General features: G+C 39.0%; 1 protein-coding gene across 4 annotated transcripts in view; it reads right to left on the bottom strand.

Annotated features, from left to right (window-relative positions):
* The window catches only part of LOC124143744 (solute carrier family 12 member 3-like), a 76,579-nt gene that overhangs the window by 20,168 nt on the left and 37,109 nt on the right, over positions 1 to 19,302 (bottom strand). For 2 of the 4 annotated variants that reach the window (XR_007222811.1, XM_046512807.2), the window contains exons 4-18: positions 15,928 to 16,067; positions 15,559 to 15,669; positions 13,996 to 14,107; positions 13,113 to 13,240; positions 11,695 to 12,021; positions 11,030 to 11,137; positions 10,137 to 10,260; positions 9,818 to 9,919; positions 8,819 to 8,974; positions 6,250 to 6,349; positions 5,887 to 5,998; positions 5,031 to 5,168; positions 4,625 to 4,731; positions 3,220 to 3,329; positions 2,928 to 2,960 (exon numbers count right to left, since the gene is read on the bottom strand). Coding sequence is in view for 3 of the 4 variants with exons in the window: in XM_046512807.2 (XP_046368763.2) it covers positions 2,928 to 2,960; positions 3,220 to 3,329; positions 4,625 to 4,731; positions 5,031 to 5,168; positions 5,887 to 5,998; positions 6,250 to 6,349; positions 8,819 to 8,974; positions 9,818 to 9,919; positions 10,137 to 10,260; positions 11,030 to 11,137; positions 11,695 to 12,021; positions 13,113 to 13,240; positions 13,996 to 14,107; positions 15,559 to 15,669; positions 15,928 to 16,067 (1,908 nt within the window). In the remaining variant the exon portion in view is untranslated. The remainder of the gene's footprint in view (positions 1 to 2,927; positions 2,961 to 3,219; positions 3,330 to 4,624; positions 4,732 to 5,030; positions 5,169 to 5,886; positions 5,999 to 6,249; positions 6,350 to 8,818; positions 8,975 to 9,817; positions 9,920 to 10,136; positions 10,261 to 11,029; positions 11,138 to 11,694; positions 12,022 to 13,112; positions 13,241 to 13,995; positions 14,108 to 15,558; positions 15,670 to 15,927; positions 16,068 to 19,302) is intronic. The other 2 variants (XM_046512808.2, XM_046512809.2) reach the window with 1 other exon arrangement.

Genomic DNA, 19,302 nt, shown 5'->3' with positions numbered 1-19,302 from the left:
GAAGACAATCCAGTGTTTAGTTCTTGAGATATCGCGGCAACACCGTTTTCCAACCCCAAAAGCAGATTTGCCTGCTGTGACCTTGAAAATGGGGTCAAGGTCACCAAAACCGACTGGTGTCTGCGGAGTTTGTATATACACCATAGTTCCAAATATGAAGACAATCCAGTGTTTAGTTCTTGAGATATTGCAGTAACAAACAGGTGGGACGTACGGACGGACGGTCGTGAAAACTATATCCCCCGCTCCGCGCTTTCGCGCGGCCAGGGACAAAAAGATACTGCTTCCCGAGTAACACACAATAACTGTCATTGTACCTACAGTGCATCATGAGCAGTTACAGGTGTCTGTCATTTCATCCATCAATCATGATTCATTCATGCTCTAAAGTAATTATCTAAATGTACAGTAAACTACACCTTTTCATTACTTCACAGGACCCTCATTTTGCCTGCAAGGACCCTTAAAAATTAATTATTGGGGTCCCCCAGACCCTCACTTTTGTAAGACAAGATAAAAAACCCTGAGTCCATCAGTCAATACACCACTATTACCTTCATGACAGTAAGTGAGTGAGTTTGGTTTAATGCTTTTAACTTTTAACAGTATCACGGCGTGTCAGCTTAATCTTGGAGGAAAGCCCGAAGTGATGAAGGTCACAGACGTATACCACTTCGGTTAAACCCACCGGTATGGTGCTGAGAAACCTTGAAACATAATCAGCGCAATCATAAGTTTCTGGCGTGCCCAAGGGACGCAACTCTGCACAGCGAATCGCGGTGCCTTAAACGACTGGGCCACCTGTGTCCCCTGCTACCAGGACAAATGCCGAGCGATTTGCAACGCTATTTAGGGCTGGTGTGAAACAACAGATATGGCTGACATGATGAGAGGTGCAAATGTCAGAATGACAGTGTTGCTGGTGCTGCCTTACAAACTTGTCACTTGTAGTCAACAGTAAAATGTCAACAATGACAGCCACTTAAAAAAAACGCAGTCAGCATTGCTTTTCAAGTGTTTTCTGCCTAAATACTGCATCTTCCCGAGGCAAGAGAGTTAACTGACTATAAAAGTCCAGTTTCCACCCTTGCCGAACTAGGCTGGTATTATGGAGTTACATTTTGGCTGGACTAACGAGTCTATATATACATAGTCCAATCAAAATCGCGCACCAAAATTGAAATCCGGTTCGTAAACTGTGGTGCAGAACAAACAGCTGAGGTGTCTGAAAACTGAAAAGAACATGCAAACTGAAAAGATAATGCCAAGGATCAAGAAATGAAAATAAATAGGATGAAAAGGAAATGAAACATTAATCCAATTCTGCTTTGGAAATCCCCTCTCACTATAGATGACAAATCTCCCAAAACCAATTGAACAAATCAGACTTCACATTGGAGTTGTGAAAATAACTGGCAACACCTCGGGCTTCAATCAAACCATGACAGTAGGGCTGGGTTGAGTCCAAATTTACTACCATGGTCTGGGTAGTCCTGTGGGTACCCGGGTCCAACTCAGTACCCACCCGACCCCAGTACCTGAATTACCCGTCCCAGCTGTACATGATAGTAGCAGTCCACATTGCTGGGCTGATGGTTTCCAATATCCACATACTATTCACATGGTTCCTCATGTTAATATCATTAAAACTTTCATACTGTTTATACGCTGTTCACAGTATTTACTCTATTCATGCTGTTAAATCTATCAATGCTATTCATATTGTTCATTATTATCCCCCACCCAACAAAGTTGGCGGGGAATATAGAAACGGGCTCCGTCTGTCCGTCCGTCCGTCATGTTTCGTTTCCGGAGGTTCTGTGAGGTTAGGGTTCGTTTCCAGAGCATAACTCATAAACCGTTCAATATTTTTTCAAACTTTGCAGGTCTGTCAGGTACATGCTGAACTGGTACCTTTTCCTGTTAAGAAATTTTAGACATTTTTATTTTTTATGTTTCCATGGCAACAAGATGGACTTAGGTTCCAAACTCTTCTTTTTTTTAACAATTTCCATGACAAGTTCCATCACATTCATAAGTTTTACAAAAGTAATCAAGAATGGACACCTTATAATGTAGGGTTTTTTTCCATGGAAACAAAAGTGTATACATGATGCATTTACACATCTATGTCATCGGTTACATAGACGTTTCATACAAAATTCAATGTTCCAGGTCTAGATAGATGTAAATACAAATTTCTTCCAGCACTAAGTAGTAAGTAGTAAATAAACCCTTATAACATATCAGAACACCGGTGGAAAGTCATAAAAATTGAGTTTGACTGCATGGTCATTTGGACTTTCCAATCAATGTTTGATCATTCATTTATCGGACATGACTAATTCATACTGTTCTACTAATTCATACTACTAAGACTGTTTATTACAGTCACATTATTCACATTATTGCCATAGTCCACATTGTTAATGCTATACATACAACATATACAGCAACTGCTGTTGCCACCTGATCCCATTTTAGTCACCGCTTACAAGAATCAAATGGTCCCGAGAAATTCTGCGAAGTCCGGGAAACAAAGCATTGGATGTTTTACATAGGAAGTGTTCCCTCAAACAAAACAGGTATATTTTCAACCTCTCCTGTACATCTAACCTATTTGGCATCTTTCCACATTGTATATAATGATAATCAGATATCCAATCAAAATTCTTACAAAAGGATTTCAGTAACAAATTACGATTACTGTCTCCCAAAACATTTATCCGCTGGTGCAAAATGAGATTGCAGGTAGTTCCACACAGTGACAAACACTGACACAGAGCTGCCACATAAAACAAAGATGTTGAGATGACTGAGATGAAGTTACAACAGAGCTCCCAGATAACACATGCAAACAGGCAGATCGGGAGAGACAGAGGACAACATTGAAGGGCACACCAGCAGGTCATGTGACTTCATCTCACCTGGAGGTCGACGGGGGAAACTGAGAATGCCATCTACAAATTGGAGTTATTATTTGAAGGCAAATATCACACTAATATATCACATTCCATCTCGCTACACATGCCTCATAACATGGCAAAACTGCATCAGATATCAAGTAATAAATCAAGAAGCTAAATGTCAAATTCAAAATTTAAAAAAAAAACATGCTTGAAATTGAATCAAACCAACGTAACTTTCTTGCATGAGAACGCATTCCAGTCAAGGATTAATAGTAAAGCTTGGCAGAGGAGCTGACACAGATGTACTCACCATCTTCTGTCAAACCATCGGGCATGAATGTTGCATCCATGTCCACATCCAGACCAAAGCCTTCCTGCAGCCTCAACAGACCCACTCCATAATTCAGGTCGAAGGCATCACTGGAACACAACAGACATGCGTCACTGACGACAACAGTCAATTATACAGAATCACAAGTTGAATGTTGTCTTTGTGTTTTGTCCCATACATTGAATAATGTTTCAGTTGGAGAAAATAAATAATGATGAAAACTCAGAAAAGTGTTCAAAATGTGTACAATTTTTATTGTGCCTATTGGGTATTTGTTTATAGAACTTCTTGTGTTATTGTGTCCAAAGTTACTGTGTCTAGGGTCCCACAGCCAACACCAACAGTATTGGTTAAGCCAAAAGTTAACAGTATTATACACCATGAACACAAAATACAGATCAGGGCATTAACAAAAAAGAAATCCAAAACACATCTGTTAAGCTTTGAGTGGGGAGCCATATTGTAAATCTGGAAATTAATACGACTGCTGACCCCCTGCTAATATCAATGCGACCCCCCCCCCCCCCCCCCCATCCCTAGTTGAATGATACATATCCTCACCTTAACCCAATCAAACACAAATAGCACCGCTTATTAGCACTGAGTGAAGCACTTACTTTCCTAAAAACAACACACAGTTTATATGTTTACTCTGTTGATTGGCATGAAGGAAGTAATTGAACCAACAACAGTTCAGTGATTGACACAAGTGGGTAGAACTTTTGACAACAGCAGTGATAACTCACCAGATGCCTATTGTGTAATTCCTATTCTTTGAATGACATTGTTATATACTTGTTACAGCTGCTGCTCAATAAACCGTGTTTGTGTTTATATTCAAGTTGGTATTCCTGCTATCCAAAGTGTGCAGTGTGAAGTTAATTAATGCGAGCAAAGACCACTCACATTTTTCACATTTAATTCAGCCTCACGTTAATTTCAAGAATTATAGTATTTCTCTATATTTGCTTTGGGTGATCTGTGTGCATACAAAACTGTGCAGTCACTATTTGTGGTGTGCATAAATGAATGATGATAACTTGCAATAAACAAGCAATACTTTCTTCATTCTCCATTCCTGAAATCTACTTTTAATCCTTTATCTGTTCTAAAATCTTAAAAAAGCAGACTGCATTGTAGTAGTAGTAGTAGTATGTTTGTTTGTTTGTTTGTTTGTTTGTTTGTTTGTTGTTTAACGCTGCACTCCGCAATAATTGAGTCTGGAGTACTGGAGAGTAGTGGTAATGGTAGTGGTATTATGATGTTGATGTTGATGATGATGATGATGATGATGATGATGATGATGTAAACATATTCTTTTAAATCCTCTACTTTCATCATTGTTCATTACTTTCACAGCCGCCCAGGAATTCCTGTCACTCACTGTATTATCTTGAAATATTCCTCCACAGCACTTGGCTCACACTTTGTCCAATCAGATTTGAAACCCATGATTAATGTATTAGGTCGAAGCTTGCCAACGCCAACAGTCTACAAAAAAGACCATACAGAGTGATTTATATAACATACATTGACTTTTATATGCATAAGAAAATCACACAATAATTGTATGAAACTCCTTCACCATCAGCAAACTTCTCTTGACAATTGCCTGTTCAGTAGGAAAGCGCCAGTTGTGTGAAATTGCTTTCAAGGCCTCAATTCTAGAGGACTGTTTTTTTAAAGTCACATAGCCAAATGCCCTAACAAAGCACACCAAATTGCCCATCAGGTCCTTTGACCTGCATCATGCTATATTCCTCAACCCAAGAATAATTCTTGACTCTCACATGCATTATAGACTGGGCACCGTGGCGGAACGATGGGGCAGTAGTGGCAGTGTAGAAGGCCTTGACTCTCCGCTTGCTCAGCCAGCTGTATGCAGCGTTGGTGTTAAGGAGCTTCTTCAGGTTACCGCTCTGCTGACCCTGAAAAACACAAAATGCATGCAGTGAATACTCATAGCATGTTCTTTGAGAAGAAGTGCATCCCCTTACTACAAAGTCACGATCTGACATGTTTTACAGGCAGCCAAATGGCTATTGCTGGATACTTCTGAAGGCAGCTACAACTGGCCATTTTCCAGAGAAATAACACTTTGGAAACTAAATAGAAAGTCACCACAGTTTACAAATAAACCCATCATAAAGTTTATGTTTGTCATGCTTCAGAATAATTAGTGACTATCAAACACTTAGTATTCAGTGATCATGGTGATATTATTGTATCTGTATAAAAGTTTGGGCATCTTAACAATCCTTCAAATGTCAGCAATACCATTTTCCCTTTATATGGAGCATCTTGGCAATGTTATTTGAGCTACCTAATGAACGAACACCAACATCAATTCAAACATTCAAGAGTGCATAAGCTCCACTCTGGGAACAACATAATTAGGGATGGATGGATAGACTGACAGACTGACAGAAAACGGAGATCACTATATCCCACACAACACATGATGGTTGGAGAAAAGGGTCCCGGTTCTGTCTTACCACAGTCTTGTCCCATGTTGTTGATAAGGGCAACTTCAACTGTTGGTGACATGGAGGTAAACATAAGGCCGGGATGTCATTGCCATGTGGCCCGTTCATGAAAAATGTACAGAGGAGGAAATCAAGATAATTGGGGTCTGGTTTTACTTACCACTATAACATTAGCACACACCATCAGACTAATTTTTTTGCTGATATGGGAAACAAAATCTATTAGGGCTGGTCGATTCTCTGGTAAACCGGACAAGACAAGCATCTGTGGTCTGGTGACAGGAAAATATATCATATAGTTAGATTTCATCAACGCTAGCTGTCTATGTTAGATTCAAGCTGTTTCTACATCACAGAAGAACAATATCAATATACCTATTTGCAGTTTAAGAGTCACGAGCTTCAAATTAATGGGCACATCTTGAAAAGTTCAATTAGGAGATATATTTTAATCATAACCTATTGCCACAAAATAAAATACATCAATTAAGGAAACTGAAAAGCCACAATCATAGCAGGTTACCTGAAGTTTTTGATATGGTCTTCAACTGATATGAGTTTAAGGGAAGACTGCAGAGCATTTCGGTACACATGTGCTTGTGTCGATGACCCCCAGTTCACCTCTGAAAGACAATACAATTTCAGTCAGTGTAACCAGTATGTCACAAGCATGTGGTGTGTCACTTACTGGAAGGTCAATTTGGTCTTTGAATACAGACTCTTTTTGTCTGAACAGCATATACATTTTCTTATTAAAATTGTATGGACTGAGAAATATTAGCTTGACCATCCTTCTCCCTGTACATCTGATTAACATGATTAAGAGCAAGGTTCACCAAAGTAATCAGAATATGGGTGCAGGAAACCAATAGCTGAAAGAAAGCATGTGCAATGCCCCACACTATCTACCAGGTCACACATTGTCACCATCTGGTCGTCACATTGGTCAGGTCTTAATACAAATGTAGAATACTGAGGTCCTATTTTACCCTCTTATCTTAACTCACTAATGCATTATCAAAGTTCAAAGTTCAAATTAATCAACTTAATTAATTTCTCAACAGGAGATCTCAAAGGTGGATTAACATATCTGTCAAGTACAGCATCACCATGCAGCTTTCCACTGTTTATCATATTACTTCCAGGCAATTACTAGGTCTATATGACAGAATATCAACTGCGCAATAGCAGTGTCAATACTATCTGGCTTAATCAAATAATGTGTGACATAGTGGTACATCTCTACATCTTCTGTGGTGTGACATAGTGGTACATCTCCTGTGGTGTGACACAGTGGTACATCTCCACATCTTCTGTGGTGTGACATAGTGGTACATCTCCTGTGGTGTGACATAGTGGTACATCTCCACATCTTCTGTGGTGTGACATAGTCGTACATCTCCTGTGGTGTGACATAGTGGTACATCTCCACATCTTCTGTGGTGTGACATAGTGGTACATCTCCTGTGGTGTGACATAGTGGTACATCTCCACATCTTCTGTGGTGTGACATAGTGGCATATTACTTGGCTTTTGGACTTGATACAGTAGAATAGAATCTGTTATGTGTGACATAGTTGTACATTGACTGTGGTGTGATACAGTGCCATATTACATGAGTTTGTGTGGTCCAATAGTATACTGGTACTATCTGGTGTCATATGTTACATACTGACTGTGGTGTGATACACTGGCACATTACATGGCTTTGTGTGATACAGTAGCATATGAACTGGCATAATGTGTGAAAATAATTCATAGACTGAGGTGTGATACAGGGGCTCATTGCCTGGCTTTGTGTGATACAGTAGCATATGAACTGGCATAATGTGTGAAAGTGATTTGTTGACTGAGGTGTGATACAGGGGCTCATTACCTGGCTTTGTGTGATACAGTAGCATATGAACTGGTATAATGTGTGAAAATAATTCATAGACTGAGGTGTGATACAGGGGCTCATTGCCTGGCTTTGTGTGATACAGTAGCATATGAACTGGCATAATGTGTGAAAGTGATTTGTTGACTGAGGTGTGATACAGGGGCTCATTGCCTGGCTTTGTGTGATACAGTAGCATATGAACTGGCATAATGTGTGAAAGTGATTTGTTGACTGAGGTGTGATACAGGGGCTCATTACCTGGCTTTGTGTGATACAGTAGCATATGAACTGGCATAATGTGTGAAAATAATTCATAGACTGAGGTGTGATACAGGGGCTCATTGCCTGGCTTTGTGTGATACAGTAGCATATGAACTGGCATAATGTGTGAAAGTGATTTGTTGACTGAGGTGTGATACAGGGGCTCATTGCCTGGCTTTGTGTGATACAGTAGCATATGAACTGGCATAATGTGTGAAAGTGATTTGTTGACTGAGGTGTGATACAGGGGCTCATTGCCTGGCTTTGTGTGATACAGTAGCATATGAACTGGCATAATGTGTGAAAGTGATTTGTTGACTGAGGTGTGATACAGGGGCTCATTGCCTGGCTTTGTGTGATACAGTAGCATATGAACTGGCATAATGTGTGAAAGTGATTTGTTGACTGAGGTGTGATACAGGGGCTCATTGCCTGGCTTTGTGTGATACAGTAGCATATGAACTGGCATAATGTGTGAAAGTGATTTGTTGACTGAGGTGTGATACAGGGGCTCATTACCTGGCTTTGTGTGATACAGTAGCATATGAACTGGCATAATGTGTGAAAGTGATTTGTTGACAGGTGTGATATAGGGGCTCATTGCCTGGCTTTGTGTGATACCGTAGCGTACTAACTGGCATAATGTGTGAAAAGAATTTATAGACTGAGGTGTGATACAGGGGCTCATTGCCTGGCTTTGTGTGATACAGTAGCATATGAACTGGCATTATGTGTGAAAGTGATTTGTTGACTGAGGCAGGATACAGGGGCTCATTGCCTGGCTTTGTGTGATACAGTAGCATATGAACTGGCATAATGTGTGAAAGTGATTTGTTGACTGAGGCAGGATACAGGGGCTCATTACCTGGCTTTGTGTGATACAGTAGCATATGAACTGGCATAATGTGTGAAAGTGATTTGTTGACTGAGGCAGGATACAGGGGCTCATTACCTGGCTTTGTGTGGTGTACATATATAAACAAGGCACTGATGACTCCAAATGTGATGAGTGCAGTCCACCAGTTGATGATGAACATGACTGCCAGGCAGATGATAGCTCCCAGCAAGCTGCACCACTTGTTGTAGAAACGGAATGCTGGGCGCCAACCTAAGATGCACAGACAAGATAAGTGATAATAGGGAGTGAATGAATGTTAACAAATGTTATATCTGGGATTACACTTTCTGAGTAAGGTACAGATTCTCGTACTTTTTTGGGTTGAGTCCAGCCCGGGATTCGAACCCACACTGCCAGAGTGAGGCATCTCTGGCAGCACACAAAGTCAGCGATCTAACCCACTCAGCCACCGAGAGGTCCACAAAGTACGCAATCTAGACCCCCAGTTGTCGGACTTTCATTTTTGTGGAAGCCTCGGTGGCTGAGTGGGTTAGATCGCTGACTTCGTGTGCTGGAGGTTAGTTGCCTCACTCTGGCAGTGTGGGTTCAAATCCCAGCCGGGACTCAATCCCCAAAACTACGAGAATGTGTACTTTACTCAGAAAGCCTTATCCCAGATATAACATTTGTTACATTTGACCACTTTCTAAAAGGCATTGTGTGTTCATGAATGAATGTTGTTTAACGCCACAGTTGGCAATATACCAGCAGCCAGTTTATCACAGTAGTCTGTAAATAAATGAGTCTGGACCAGATAAAGGAGGGACTGTATGCATAAGCAAAAATACATGTCATGATGACACACATAACGCCAAGGTGATCAAAGTTTAAAATATTAACACCATTATTCTGGGCATCATAACCTAAATCCCTTGTCTACCAATCTCTTCTGTTGATGAAATCAGCAACACTCACTTTTGAAGAGAGAAGAAGAGGGATACAGTTTGTAAATTTTCATTATTTAAAATATTATTAATAACTGAGCACCAAAACCACAATATGTCTCTTCTTTCCCCGCCAAAGATTAGCAATAAAACGAATGCTCATCCTTACCTGGTGAGCGGGCAAGTGAGGCATCGAAGCAGGAATAGTTGATCAGTGTGTAAGACATAAGAAAGAAATTGGATATCACAGGGGCTATGGCATTCAGGTCACCTGAAATAACAACATGAAGATGATTATTATTTTCTGGGAAATGATCAAAAGCCTTTTTGTCATAGTTGATTTGAAAATTACAAATTTAAAGAAGGTTGGCCTTACTACAAACTGACATAAATTGTTACTTTTGACACATTTCCAGGTATAATCAGCATGTGTCAAGCCTGATGTAGTTTGGACCTTATGGAACTTATCACAATATTAAAGTACTTACCAATAAAAACAAATCCTAAACCTATAAAATAAGCCAGCAGGTAGGCACGTCTTGGGCTATCATCAATCCCATAGCCTTTTGCAAAAAACTTTATTTTAGGGAAGATTTCATCTTTGCAAACAGCCTGAAAGACAAAATATTATTGTATGTACAACTTTACAGTCCCATCTAGTAAAATATACATATGGTAGTAAATCACAAGAGCTGCAAGGCAGCATAAACATTAGCATGAAGATTTGATGTTGGAAGAATTCCCTAATCATTGTATACATTCTTTTATGCAAATTATTAAAATAATGTAGAGAAGTGAACATTGTCGAACACTGCAGTCAGCAATATTTCAAACATATGACAGTGACCTGTAAATAATTGACCAGCTAAACAATAATGGGAATCAATACACAACAAAGCGTATAACATGCATGCAATATCGTCAAAAATATATGAGTCAACTTGTCCAAAACTTTCTCCTATTCAATAGATTTTACCCCTTACTACGAGGCTTTCATAGATTTCGTTTAGAAATGAATGTGTTTTGAACAAATGATCATCAGATCCTAGCAAAACTAAGGGATGCAACTTTATAGAGGGAATTTCAATGGCTTAGACCACAAGTGAAATATTCCCAGACCTGGATCCTGTTCCACAAGGCAATCTTTGCACTCCGACTATCGTAAGTCAATGTTAAAGTAGGGAGTATTAATGCTTAGATACCTTTGTGGAACAAGGCCCAGGACTGGTGGCTGAAGTCATGTTAAGCACAATATTGTGGAGAATCAGTACACTGACGCATTGTTTCATACATGGTTACATACAAAGAGATTTGTAATCATGGGTGGATTTCAAGTAGCTGGTGTGTTAAATCTGCACTGACATTTGGAACAGGGACATACCTGGAAGACTTTAGGGGCGGAAACAAGACTCGCTAATGCCGAGGAAAGTGTGGCCGAGAAGATTCCAGCTGTGATAAGTGGACCAAAGCCTGACATCATCTCCATGGCCTGCAATGTCAACTTTCACTTTGTACATGTACATGGATATTGTTAAATGCAAGAGTGTATACTCTAAATACAATATGACAGATGAAACAGATCATTTCTGCCATTTGTAGAGGCACTGTATATAAATGACGTACAGGAAAAGGCTTTAAAGCTTATTTTTACATTATTGCAATCTAAAATACCTCAGAATTTAAGAAAATAAGAACTTTTAAGATATCCAAAATTTGACCAAAATAATTATTTTGTCCCCAGTTTGCCTGCCCAGGGCATTTGGTTTAGAGTTCTATATAAATCCCTGCTGCATATGATGTTAAAGAAGAATACTGAATGGGTGATCAATATTCCCTAAATGAGATTCTGGTGTAAAATAAATCTTTCAAAACAAATGGTAAAACTAAATAGCAATAATTGATACTCAATTCCATCCAACTTCACGAATATTAGAAACTGTATAACAGCTTGCATTACTGACAAGTGATGAAATATAAATCACAACATAAACTCATCTTAATGAAATATCTGGTATCACATGATATGAACTTCATAAGCTTACAAACCTGATAATCATGCATCAGCCCATAAGCACATACGCCATTCTCGCCGAGAGAGCAGTTTCGTATCACATCCACCGTATACACAGTACTTGTTGACGTGTTTGGGGCTTGCTGTGCCGCTGACATTGCCGCCGACATCACCACCGACGCCAGCGTTGTAGTTGTGACGTTTGAAAGCTGTACAACAGTGGTTGCACCCACTGCCACGTTGAGGGGTCCGACAGCATCGCGCAGCATGCAGCCCCCCAGGGTCCAGGCCACGCCCAGATACACAATGGTGGAAATGAGGATGGACAGTAGGGTTCCTTTTGGGATTGCTGTCTGGGCATCCTTACAACATAAAGCAAGTCTGTCAGATGTGTTTCTACGCTAGTGGACTAAAATTGTTAGATTCTACCGCTGTGTCAGAAATTTACCACTTCGGTGAAACCACGAGCACGGGTATGGTGCTGACAAATCTAGAAACATAATCGGGGCGAACCGGGATTCGAACCCTTAATCATAGGTTTCTGGCGTGCCCAAGGGATGCAACTCTGCACAGCGAATCGCTGCGCCTTAGACAACTGGGCCACCCATGCCCCCTGACATACTTGAACATAGGCCTACGATAGTTGTAGTACTGAGATGATCCTAGTTCCCATACTTGAATATAGACTTACGATAGTTGTAGTACTGAGATGATCCTAGTTCCCATACTTGAATATAGACTTACGATAGTTGTAGTACTGAGATGATCCTAGTTCCCATACTTGAATATAGACTTACGATAGTTGTAGTACTGAGATGATCCTAGTTCCCATACTTGAACATAGGCTTACGATAGTTGTAGTACTGAGATGATCCTAGTTCCCATACTTGAATATAGACTTACGATAGTTGTAGTACTGAGATGATCCTAGTTCCCATACTTGAATATAGACTTATGATAGTCAGTGCTAAGATCACTTACATGCTATCACTACAATATGATTTATATGCATTACATTTGTAAACAAACAAACAAAAAATAAGTAATTTCCTCCAAATAACTTGTCATAAATCCTGTCAATATCCCAAAATATGGTTAGGTTTTGGTCAGTTTCAAAAGCTGTGGAAACCCTAATACGTCCTTACATACATGAAAGTATTTTTGTATTGTAGACAACAAAATGTTATTGTCTAAAACATGTACATATGTATCATAAATCACAACACTGTCATATGCTTCATAAGGGTAGAAGTTCCATACCACGGAATCAAACTTGTGATTTGTTTCATTCAAGAGCATTTCCCTGTTATGTCAAATCTCAAATGTATGTTATCTAGCTGAACTTATTCATAAATTAGTAATGTATTTTCAGCAGCTCCTAAATAGCATAAAAATTCCTGAAAATTATAAGCAGGAGCCGAATGTCCTGGATAGCAAAGTGTCTTCTACCAACCTTAAGATCCCCAGAGATGTTGGCTCCAGCCAAAATTCCAGTGGCCGCCGGGAAGAATACAGAAAACACTGAGAAAAACTCCTGCCCCTCCCCAAATGCAGGAAGCATGTTCTCAATAAAGAGATCAGCTGAAAATAAAAGCAGTAAAATTTCAATAGAAAAGTTTCAAAAATTATCTGCTAGCAATAAGATGTTGAGGAAACTGTCAAGAGCAGGCAACGTTTACATGTACACAGGAATAGGAACGGCCCTATTCAAATAATTCAGTGCTTGTTTCAGTTGTACTTCACTGACATTACTATACAGATATATGTTATAATTATTACTGGCATCAAGGATTTACATCCCTAGACATTCATTTTCAAATATACTGATGGAAACTAATAAGGACACAATGAAAAATACAGGGACATTTGCCTTAATGGCAGTACTTTATTACAATTAAGAGCGCCTCCTGCTTGTATATATACTTGCCAACCACACTCTGTATATCACTTGCTTGATAACGGCGTTAGAACCTACACCGAATCGTCGCTCTTAATTGTAATAAAGAAGTTGTTTATCCATGAATTCTTATCCTTACTTAGTACTCCAACTTCTAAATGCCTATCAAAGAAGTTAATGGCAGTATTTTGAAATAGTGCAGATACAAATTCAACAAGTCAGAATCACATGTTGATGTGTTTGTGTGCACTGTTTCCAATGCATATTTGGTGGACAAGGCTGGAGCCCATGATAGCATATCATTGAACTGTGTCTACCTATTGTTCCCTATAAGTGTTCCCTTTTCATTTCCATCAGTATATATTTGTTTAGTATTGTATTTAATGACAATCAGACCTGTAAAAAATGTTTGAAGAGAAATTGAGATGATTCAACCTACTTTTAAATCCCACAAATCCCTTGACTTTCTTGGTTTCTGTCGGAGGGATGAGACAACCAACAACAAAATTGACCAGCCCAATCACCAAGACAGCTAACAATACCAGCTGGGCCTAAAAAAAACAAAAATAATATATGAACAAAAATATCTGAATTGACTATAAGTAGCAAGTGTGCTCTGTTTTGCTCTGTAATCATCAATAGGGGGCACGGATGGCCCAGTCGTATAACGAGCCATGATTCGTTGTGCAGAGTTGTGTCCCTTGGGCATGCCAGAAACCTGTGATTGTGGGTTTGAATCCTGATTCACCCTAATTATGTTTCTAGGTTTGTCAGCACCATACCCATGCTCGTGGGTTTCACCAAAGTGGTAAATGTCTGAGACCTTCATTAGTTCGGGGTTTCCTCCCACATTAAGCTGACACGCCGCGATATAACTGGAACACTATTCATAGCGGTGTTAAGCCTAACTCACTCACTCACTCACTCACTCGCAATCAGCAATATTACAACTGTATTAGAGCAGCCTGTCTGGGATAAACAAACCAGTTGATGTTAGCATGAGCAACAACACAAGTTGATGATACATAATCAGTCATACATTTCAACAACCAATCCTCCAATCAGTTGGCCCTTATAAGAAGCAAGAGGTCTATGGGACTTGTTCTATCCAGGAATCCATGCAGGAACTACATTGTACAAGAGCAAACAGTTTATTCAACACAAACACACACAGAAATACTGTTTCTTGAGCAATAGAGAAAAGCTCTTTGGAGCAGCTTTTGAATAGTCAGTATGTGAATTGGGGTTTAATGCCTCCTCTACCAGTATTTCAGATAAAAGCCCCTAGGTGATACTTGACATGTTAACCACTTTGGTGAAACCATCAGACATTCTCTGCTGAAATACCAAGGCTCTGATCCTGGCACGTAGAGGACAAAATAATGGCAAAACTGGTTGCTGAATGTTAGACAAATGGGCTCACTTCAGGCTCATCTTCCAAATATCTGTTACAGGGGAAAGAGTCGTAGAACTTTTCTTTTGACCATGTTGACAATAAGATTGATGTTTATCCCATAAAACTGTTCTAATTCTAAACACAGATACAGTACTCCCAGTGGCTATATATGCCACTCCTTTCGTTTCAAACCTCATTGAACAACATCAAAACTACAAAGATAGGAGGATTGCTTGTTTGTTGTTTAATGCACTCAACAATATCCCAGTTATGTAACGGATGTCTGTAACTAATAAAGTCTGGATCAGAAAATTCAGTGATTGATATTATGAGCAATGATCCATGCCATCATGGCACATTGACGTACTATCAGTCCCCTGAAGATCCGGGTTAGAATTGTTGTTAGGATTGTCTGGTACAGACTCAATTATTTACAAACCATCATCATATAGCTGGAATAATGCTGAGTTTGGCATTTAACAACAAAGAAACAAAACATACTATCAACCATGTCCAGCCAATCCACTGAGTTCAGCATGGGTTGCCTGGGTTCGGCTCCCTATTTCCCTGCTTTAAACAATGAAAAAGTCATCCTTTTCTACTCACCCTAGCTTCCCAGTCCATACCAATAATAGCAATGGCTAGGAGCAGAGATATCGTGATGAACCCAATTATTCGGATATCATTGGTTTCATCTATCATCAAGGCATTATTGTTCTGAAAACAAAAAGTATCTTGAAAGGCATTTTATCATTCTCAATCCTGAAAATATTTGTCTTTTATTACCAATGATCACAGGTTTGATAAAAATAAAAGCAGAACTTTTGAAATCCTGTTTTAAATGTAATATCAAATCTAATATCAACCAATCAAAAAGTAAAAGAAATGTTAAAGAAATATGCACATGTAATATAATATGCATTAATCCAGGCAGTATTTCACTGTCTAAAATGTTCAATTAACAAAGTCTCTCACCTTTAATAAATCTCGAACAGTTTCTGCAAAGCCTACTACATACATTGCAATAGCTACAGCGTTGGCTACTGAAAAGATGAGGCCAATAGCACCACCAAACTCAGCTCCCAAACTACGGGATATCATATAATATGCACCACCTGAAAGAAAAGAAGTTTAAGTTTTATTTCTGGAGTAAATCTGTATGGATTAGAATATAACACAGAGTCAATTTGTTAAAAAAGAGAAATTCCAACTTGTCCCAAGGACATGTACCTTTACCAATGGTTACCATTGGGCACACTGAACTTCACCAATTGACGTTGTCTTATCCCCGAGTCAGCAATATTCCAGCTACCAATATATTACCTGCAAATATCAGTCTGGACTAGGAATACAAGTGACTGAAAGGAATTATCCACACCATCATGCGCATGAGTGAGTGAGTGAGTGAGTGAGTGAGTGAGTGAGTGAGTGAGTGAGTGAGTGAGTGAGTGAGTGAGTGAGTGAGGTTTAATGCTGACTTGTCAGCTTAATGTGGGAGAAAAGTCTGAAGTGATGCAGGTCTTAGAGTGAGTGAGTATTGTTTTACTCCGCTTTTAGCAATATTCCAGCAATATCACGGCGGGGTCACCAGAAATGGGCTTCACACATTGTACCGATGTCGGGAATCGAACCCGGGTCTTCGGCGTGACGAACGAACGCTTTAACCACTAGGCTACCCAACCCCCCGTGCAGGTCTTAGAAACCCAAGAGCACGGTTATATGGGGTGACTATTGGGGTAATTTCACTATTGCGATTGTACAGCAATAGTAGCTCTTACTATTCCAATAGTATTGCAATTGTTGTCAACTATTGCAATAGTATTTTGATAGTAGTAGAACAGCTTTAAGGCTTGATAATTATATTAATCAATGTAATCAAAATGAATAAAGTATTGCTAAAAATTTCAAAGATGGACTCGAACCCAATTTATAACTACAAGGTTCATACACATGATACAGATATGAAACATTAAACTTCATGGCTACCAAGTGTTATTTTCAAGGCTTTGTCAGTTGGGTTATTATCTTTAGTCTGACAATATTTCATAAAATGCAGCATACAATATATTAGTCGTTAAGCGGTATGTTTCACCAAACCAAAAAATATATAAGTCTGACATGAATTGTTCACAGTCTTTAGCACACAAATCTATCACTTGATAAATCTTATTTAATCATCTTCGGTAAATACTTTTGTGTTCTTTAAAACTTTGACAAGTATATGTCATTTTGCACAAATTCAAGGCTTTTTAAGTTATTTTGCTGATTTTCAAGGCCTTTCAATGTTGACACTTAAAATCAAGACTTTCCAATAGGGACCTTAAAATTCAAGGCTTTTTCAATCCTGTACAAACCCTGGACTAATTGCAACTATTGAAAGTATGGATTGTGTTATATGTGATAAGTTGCATGCGATGCATGGAGTTGGTATTGTATGTAAGGAGTTAGAGTAGTCACATGACCTAACATGGCGACGTATATGGATTTGTCGCGAGATATCATTCATTCTAGAGTAAGTATTCGAAACTTGGTAGGTTGATGACGTATGAGTGTAATAGTGGTTGAGGCGACAGTTGTACTATGGCGATGGTGTAGTAAAGACCGTTTTGACTGATATGAAGTGTTTGTTGAGTTTGAGTCAAATCTGGGTTGTCAACAAGTGAGCATAATGCCAGACGGAGATACAATAATTGTTAAGCATACAAAAGATTATACTATTGGCATTTTTAACTTCCTATCATATAGTACCATCTTAGGGAAAACAATTGCAATAGTTTTGATATATATCGTTACACTCCTGACAGGTAAGGTGCTGACAAACCTAGAAACTCATGGGCATGACCACGCACAATCCACCAAGTCACCAAACCCTCCCATTCAAATCAATAGGGTCTACTCTTATGACAAGCATAGGATACTCGGGGCCCATTCTACCCCAGGATTCCCCATGTGGTGTACCCGGTAATCCCATCTTGAATCTATTCACCCTCATCAAACTATCCTATCCAACCCATGCTTCAACTCAAATCACTGGATTGCTTTCCATCTTGTGACCCTAATTAACAATAGCCAGGTGGCTTCCCAGTGTCCTTGAGATTTTCTGCAACTGTATTTAAATCTAAGAATTCCCTTAATCTTCAACTTTAAACAATACGGTTATGACAAGAACCCCTTGAAGATGATGGCTAATATTGAAGACTCATAACTGATCTATCACTCGGCATTTGATAAATCTTAGGGCAAAAGGAAACAAAGAACGCTATCTCTCATTACAGAGTTCTGGCTGCTGTTTTTAACCTATACTTAACATTGCTAAAGGTTAGTGTGCTTGTGGCAGTACCTACACAAAAAACAAAATGAATAATCTTGAAATACTAGGCAGGATTTCTTAATACCTTCCAGCTATGTAAATAGGAATATACCTGTATTTCATCTTTCACATAGTGAAATCTGATAAGTGCTTATGACTTCAGGCAATGTGAACTATAACTTTAAGGTAGTAAAATGACTTGTTTTCCACCAGAACCTCGATATATATGAATCACTAGTCTGACATGAGCTGTCTGACACATGGTGTTGAAGCCTGTTATATCTTGCGGCAACTGTCAAGGGCGGGCATTTTTTATAATTTTTACATTTTCAAATGTCTGTCCCTGCAAACTATAGTAATGCAATGGGTTGAGAAGTACCTCCATATTTTTTCAACGTTGATTTCTGTGATTTATTCAACAAATTATTAATACATACCTTTAAATTTTAAAAGAGTGTATTGTGTCATTCTATGCAATCCTAAATATGTCCTTGACAGAATAATTATTATTCTACAACTCTGGGAACAATAAACAAAAATTAAAAAAGAATGAAAATGTATTAATACATGACTGACAAGTCACTCAGCTGACTGGGAACTAGTAGGATACCTCAGATTATTGCCAGGCATTTTCTGAAAAGATGTCCAACATCTCTTCAAGCAGAGTGTATTTTTATCTCAAATACATGCAATGCCAAGGCACCGTAGCTCACTTGCTATGAAATCAACATTTTAAAAAACAAAGACAGCCACAGATCAAAAGTTTATATTCCATTGAAATTCCAATAGTTCCTGTAGCGATACTAAAAACTAAAACCGAATAATTAGGCAAAATTTGATGTCATGAGGAGACATAAAAATGCCAAAGTTCAGCTCACTAAGTCTGTAAACTCTTTGGCAGAAGAAGCTTACATAGGCAAAAATGCAAATCTGGCTGCCATTGAAAATTGGACTCAAACAGTCACTTCCTGCTTTATTTGGGATAGCCTTGAAATGTATTCAAGCTTCATGAGCAATAATTTGGAGATTTATACTGTTGC

Source organism: Haliotis rufescens, unplaced genomic scaffold (assembly GCF_023055435.1).
Source record: "Haliotis rufescens isolate VD_foot unplaced genomic scaffold, xgHalRufe1.0.p SCAF_1, whole genome shotgun sequence".
Taxonomy (NCBI): Eukaryota; Metazoa; Mollusca; class Gastropoda; order Lepetellida; family Haliotidae; genus Haliotis; species Haliotis rufescens.
Note: the sequence above shows the minus strand (reverse complement) of the source record. Positions and strands in the feature narration are given on the sequence as shown.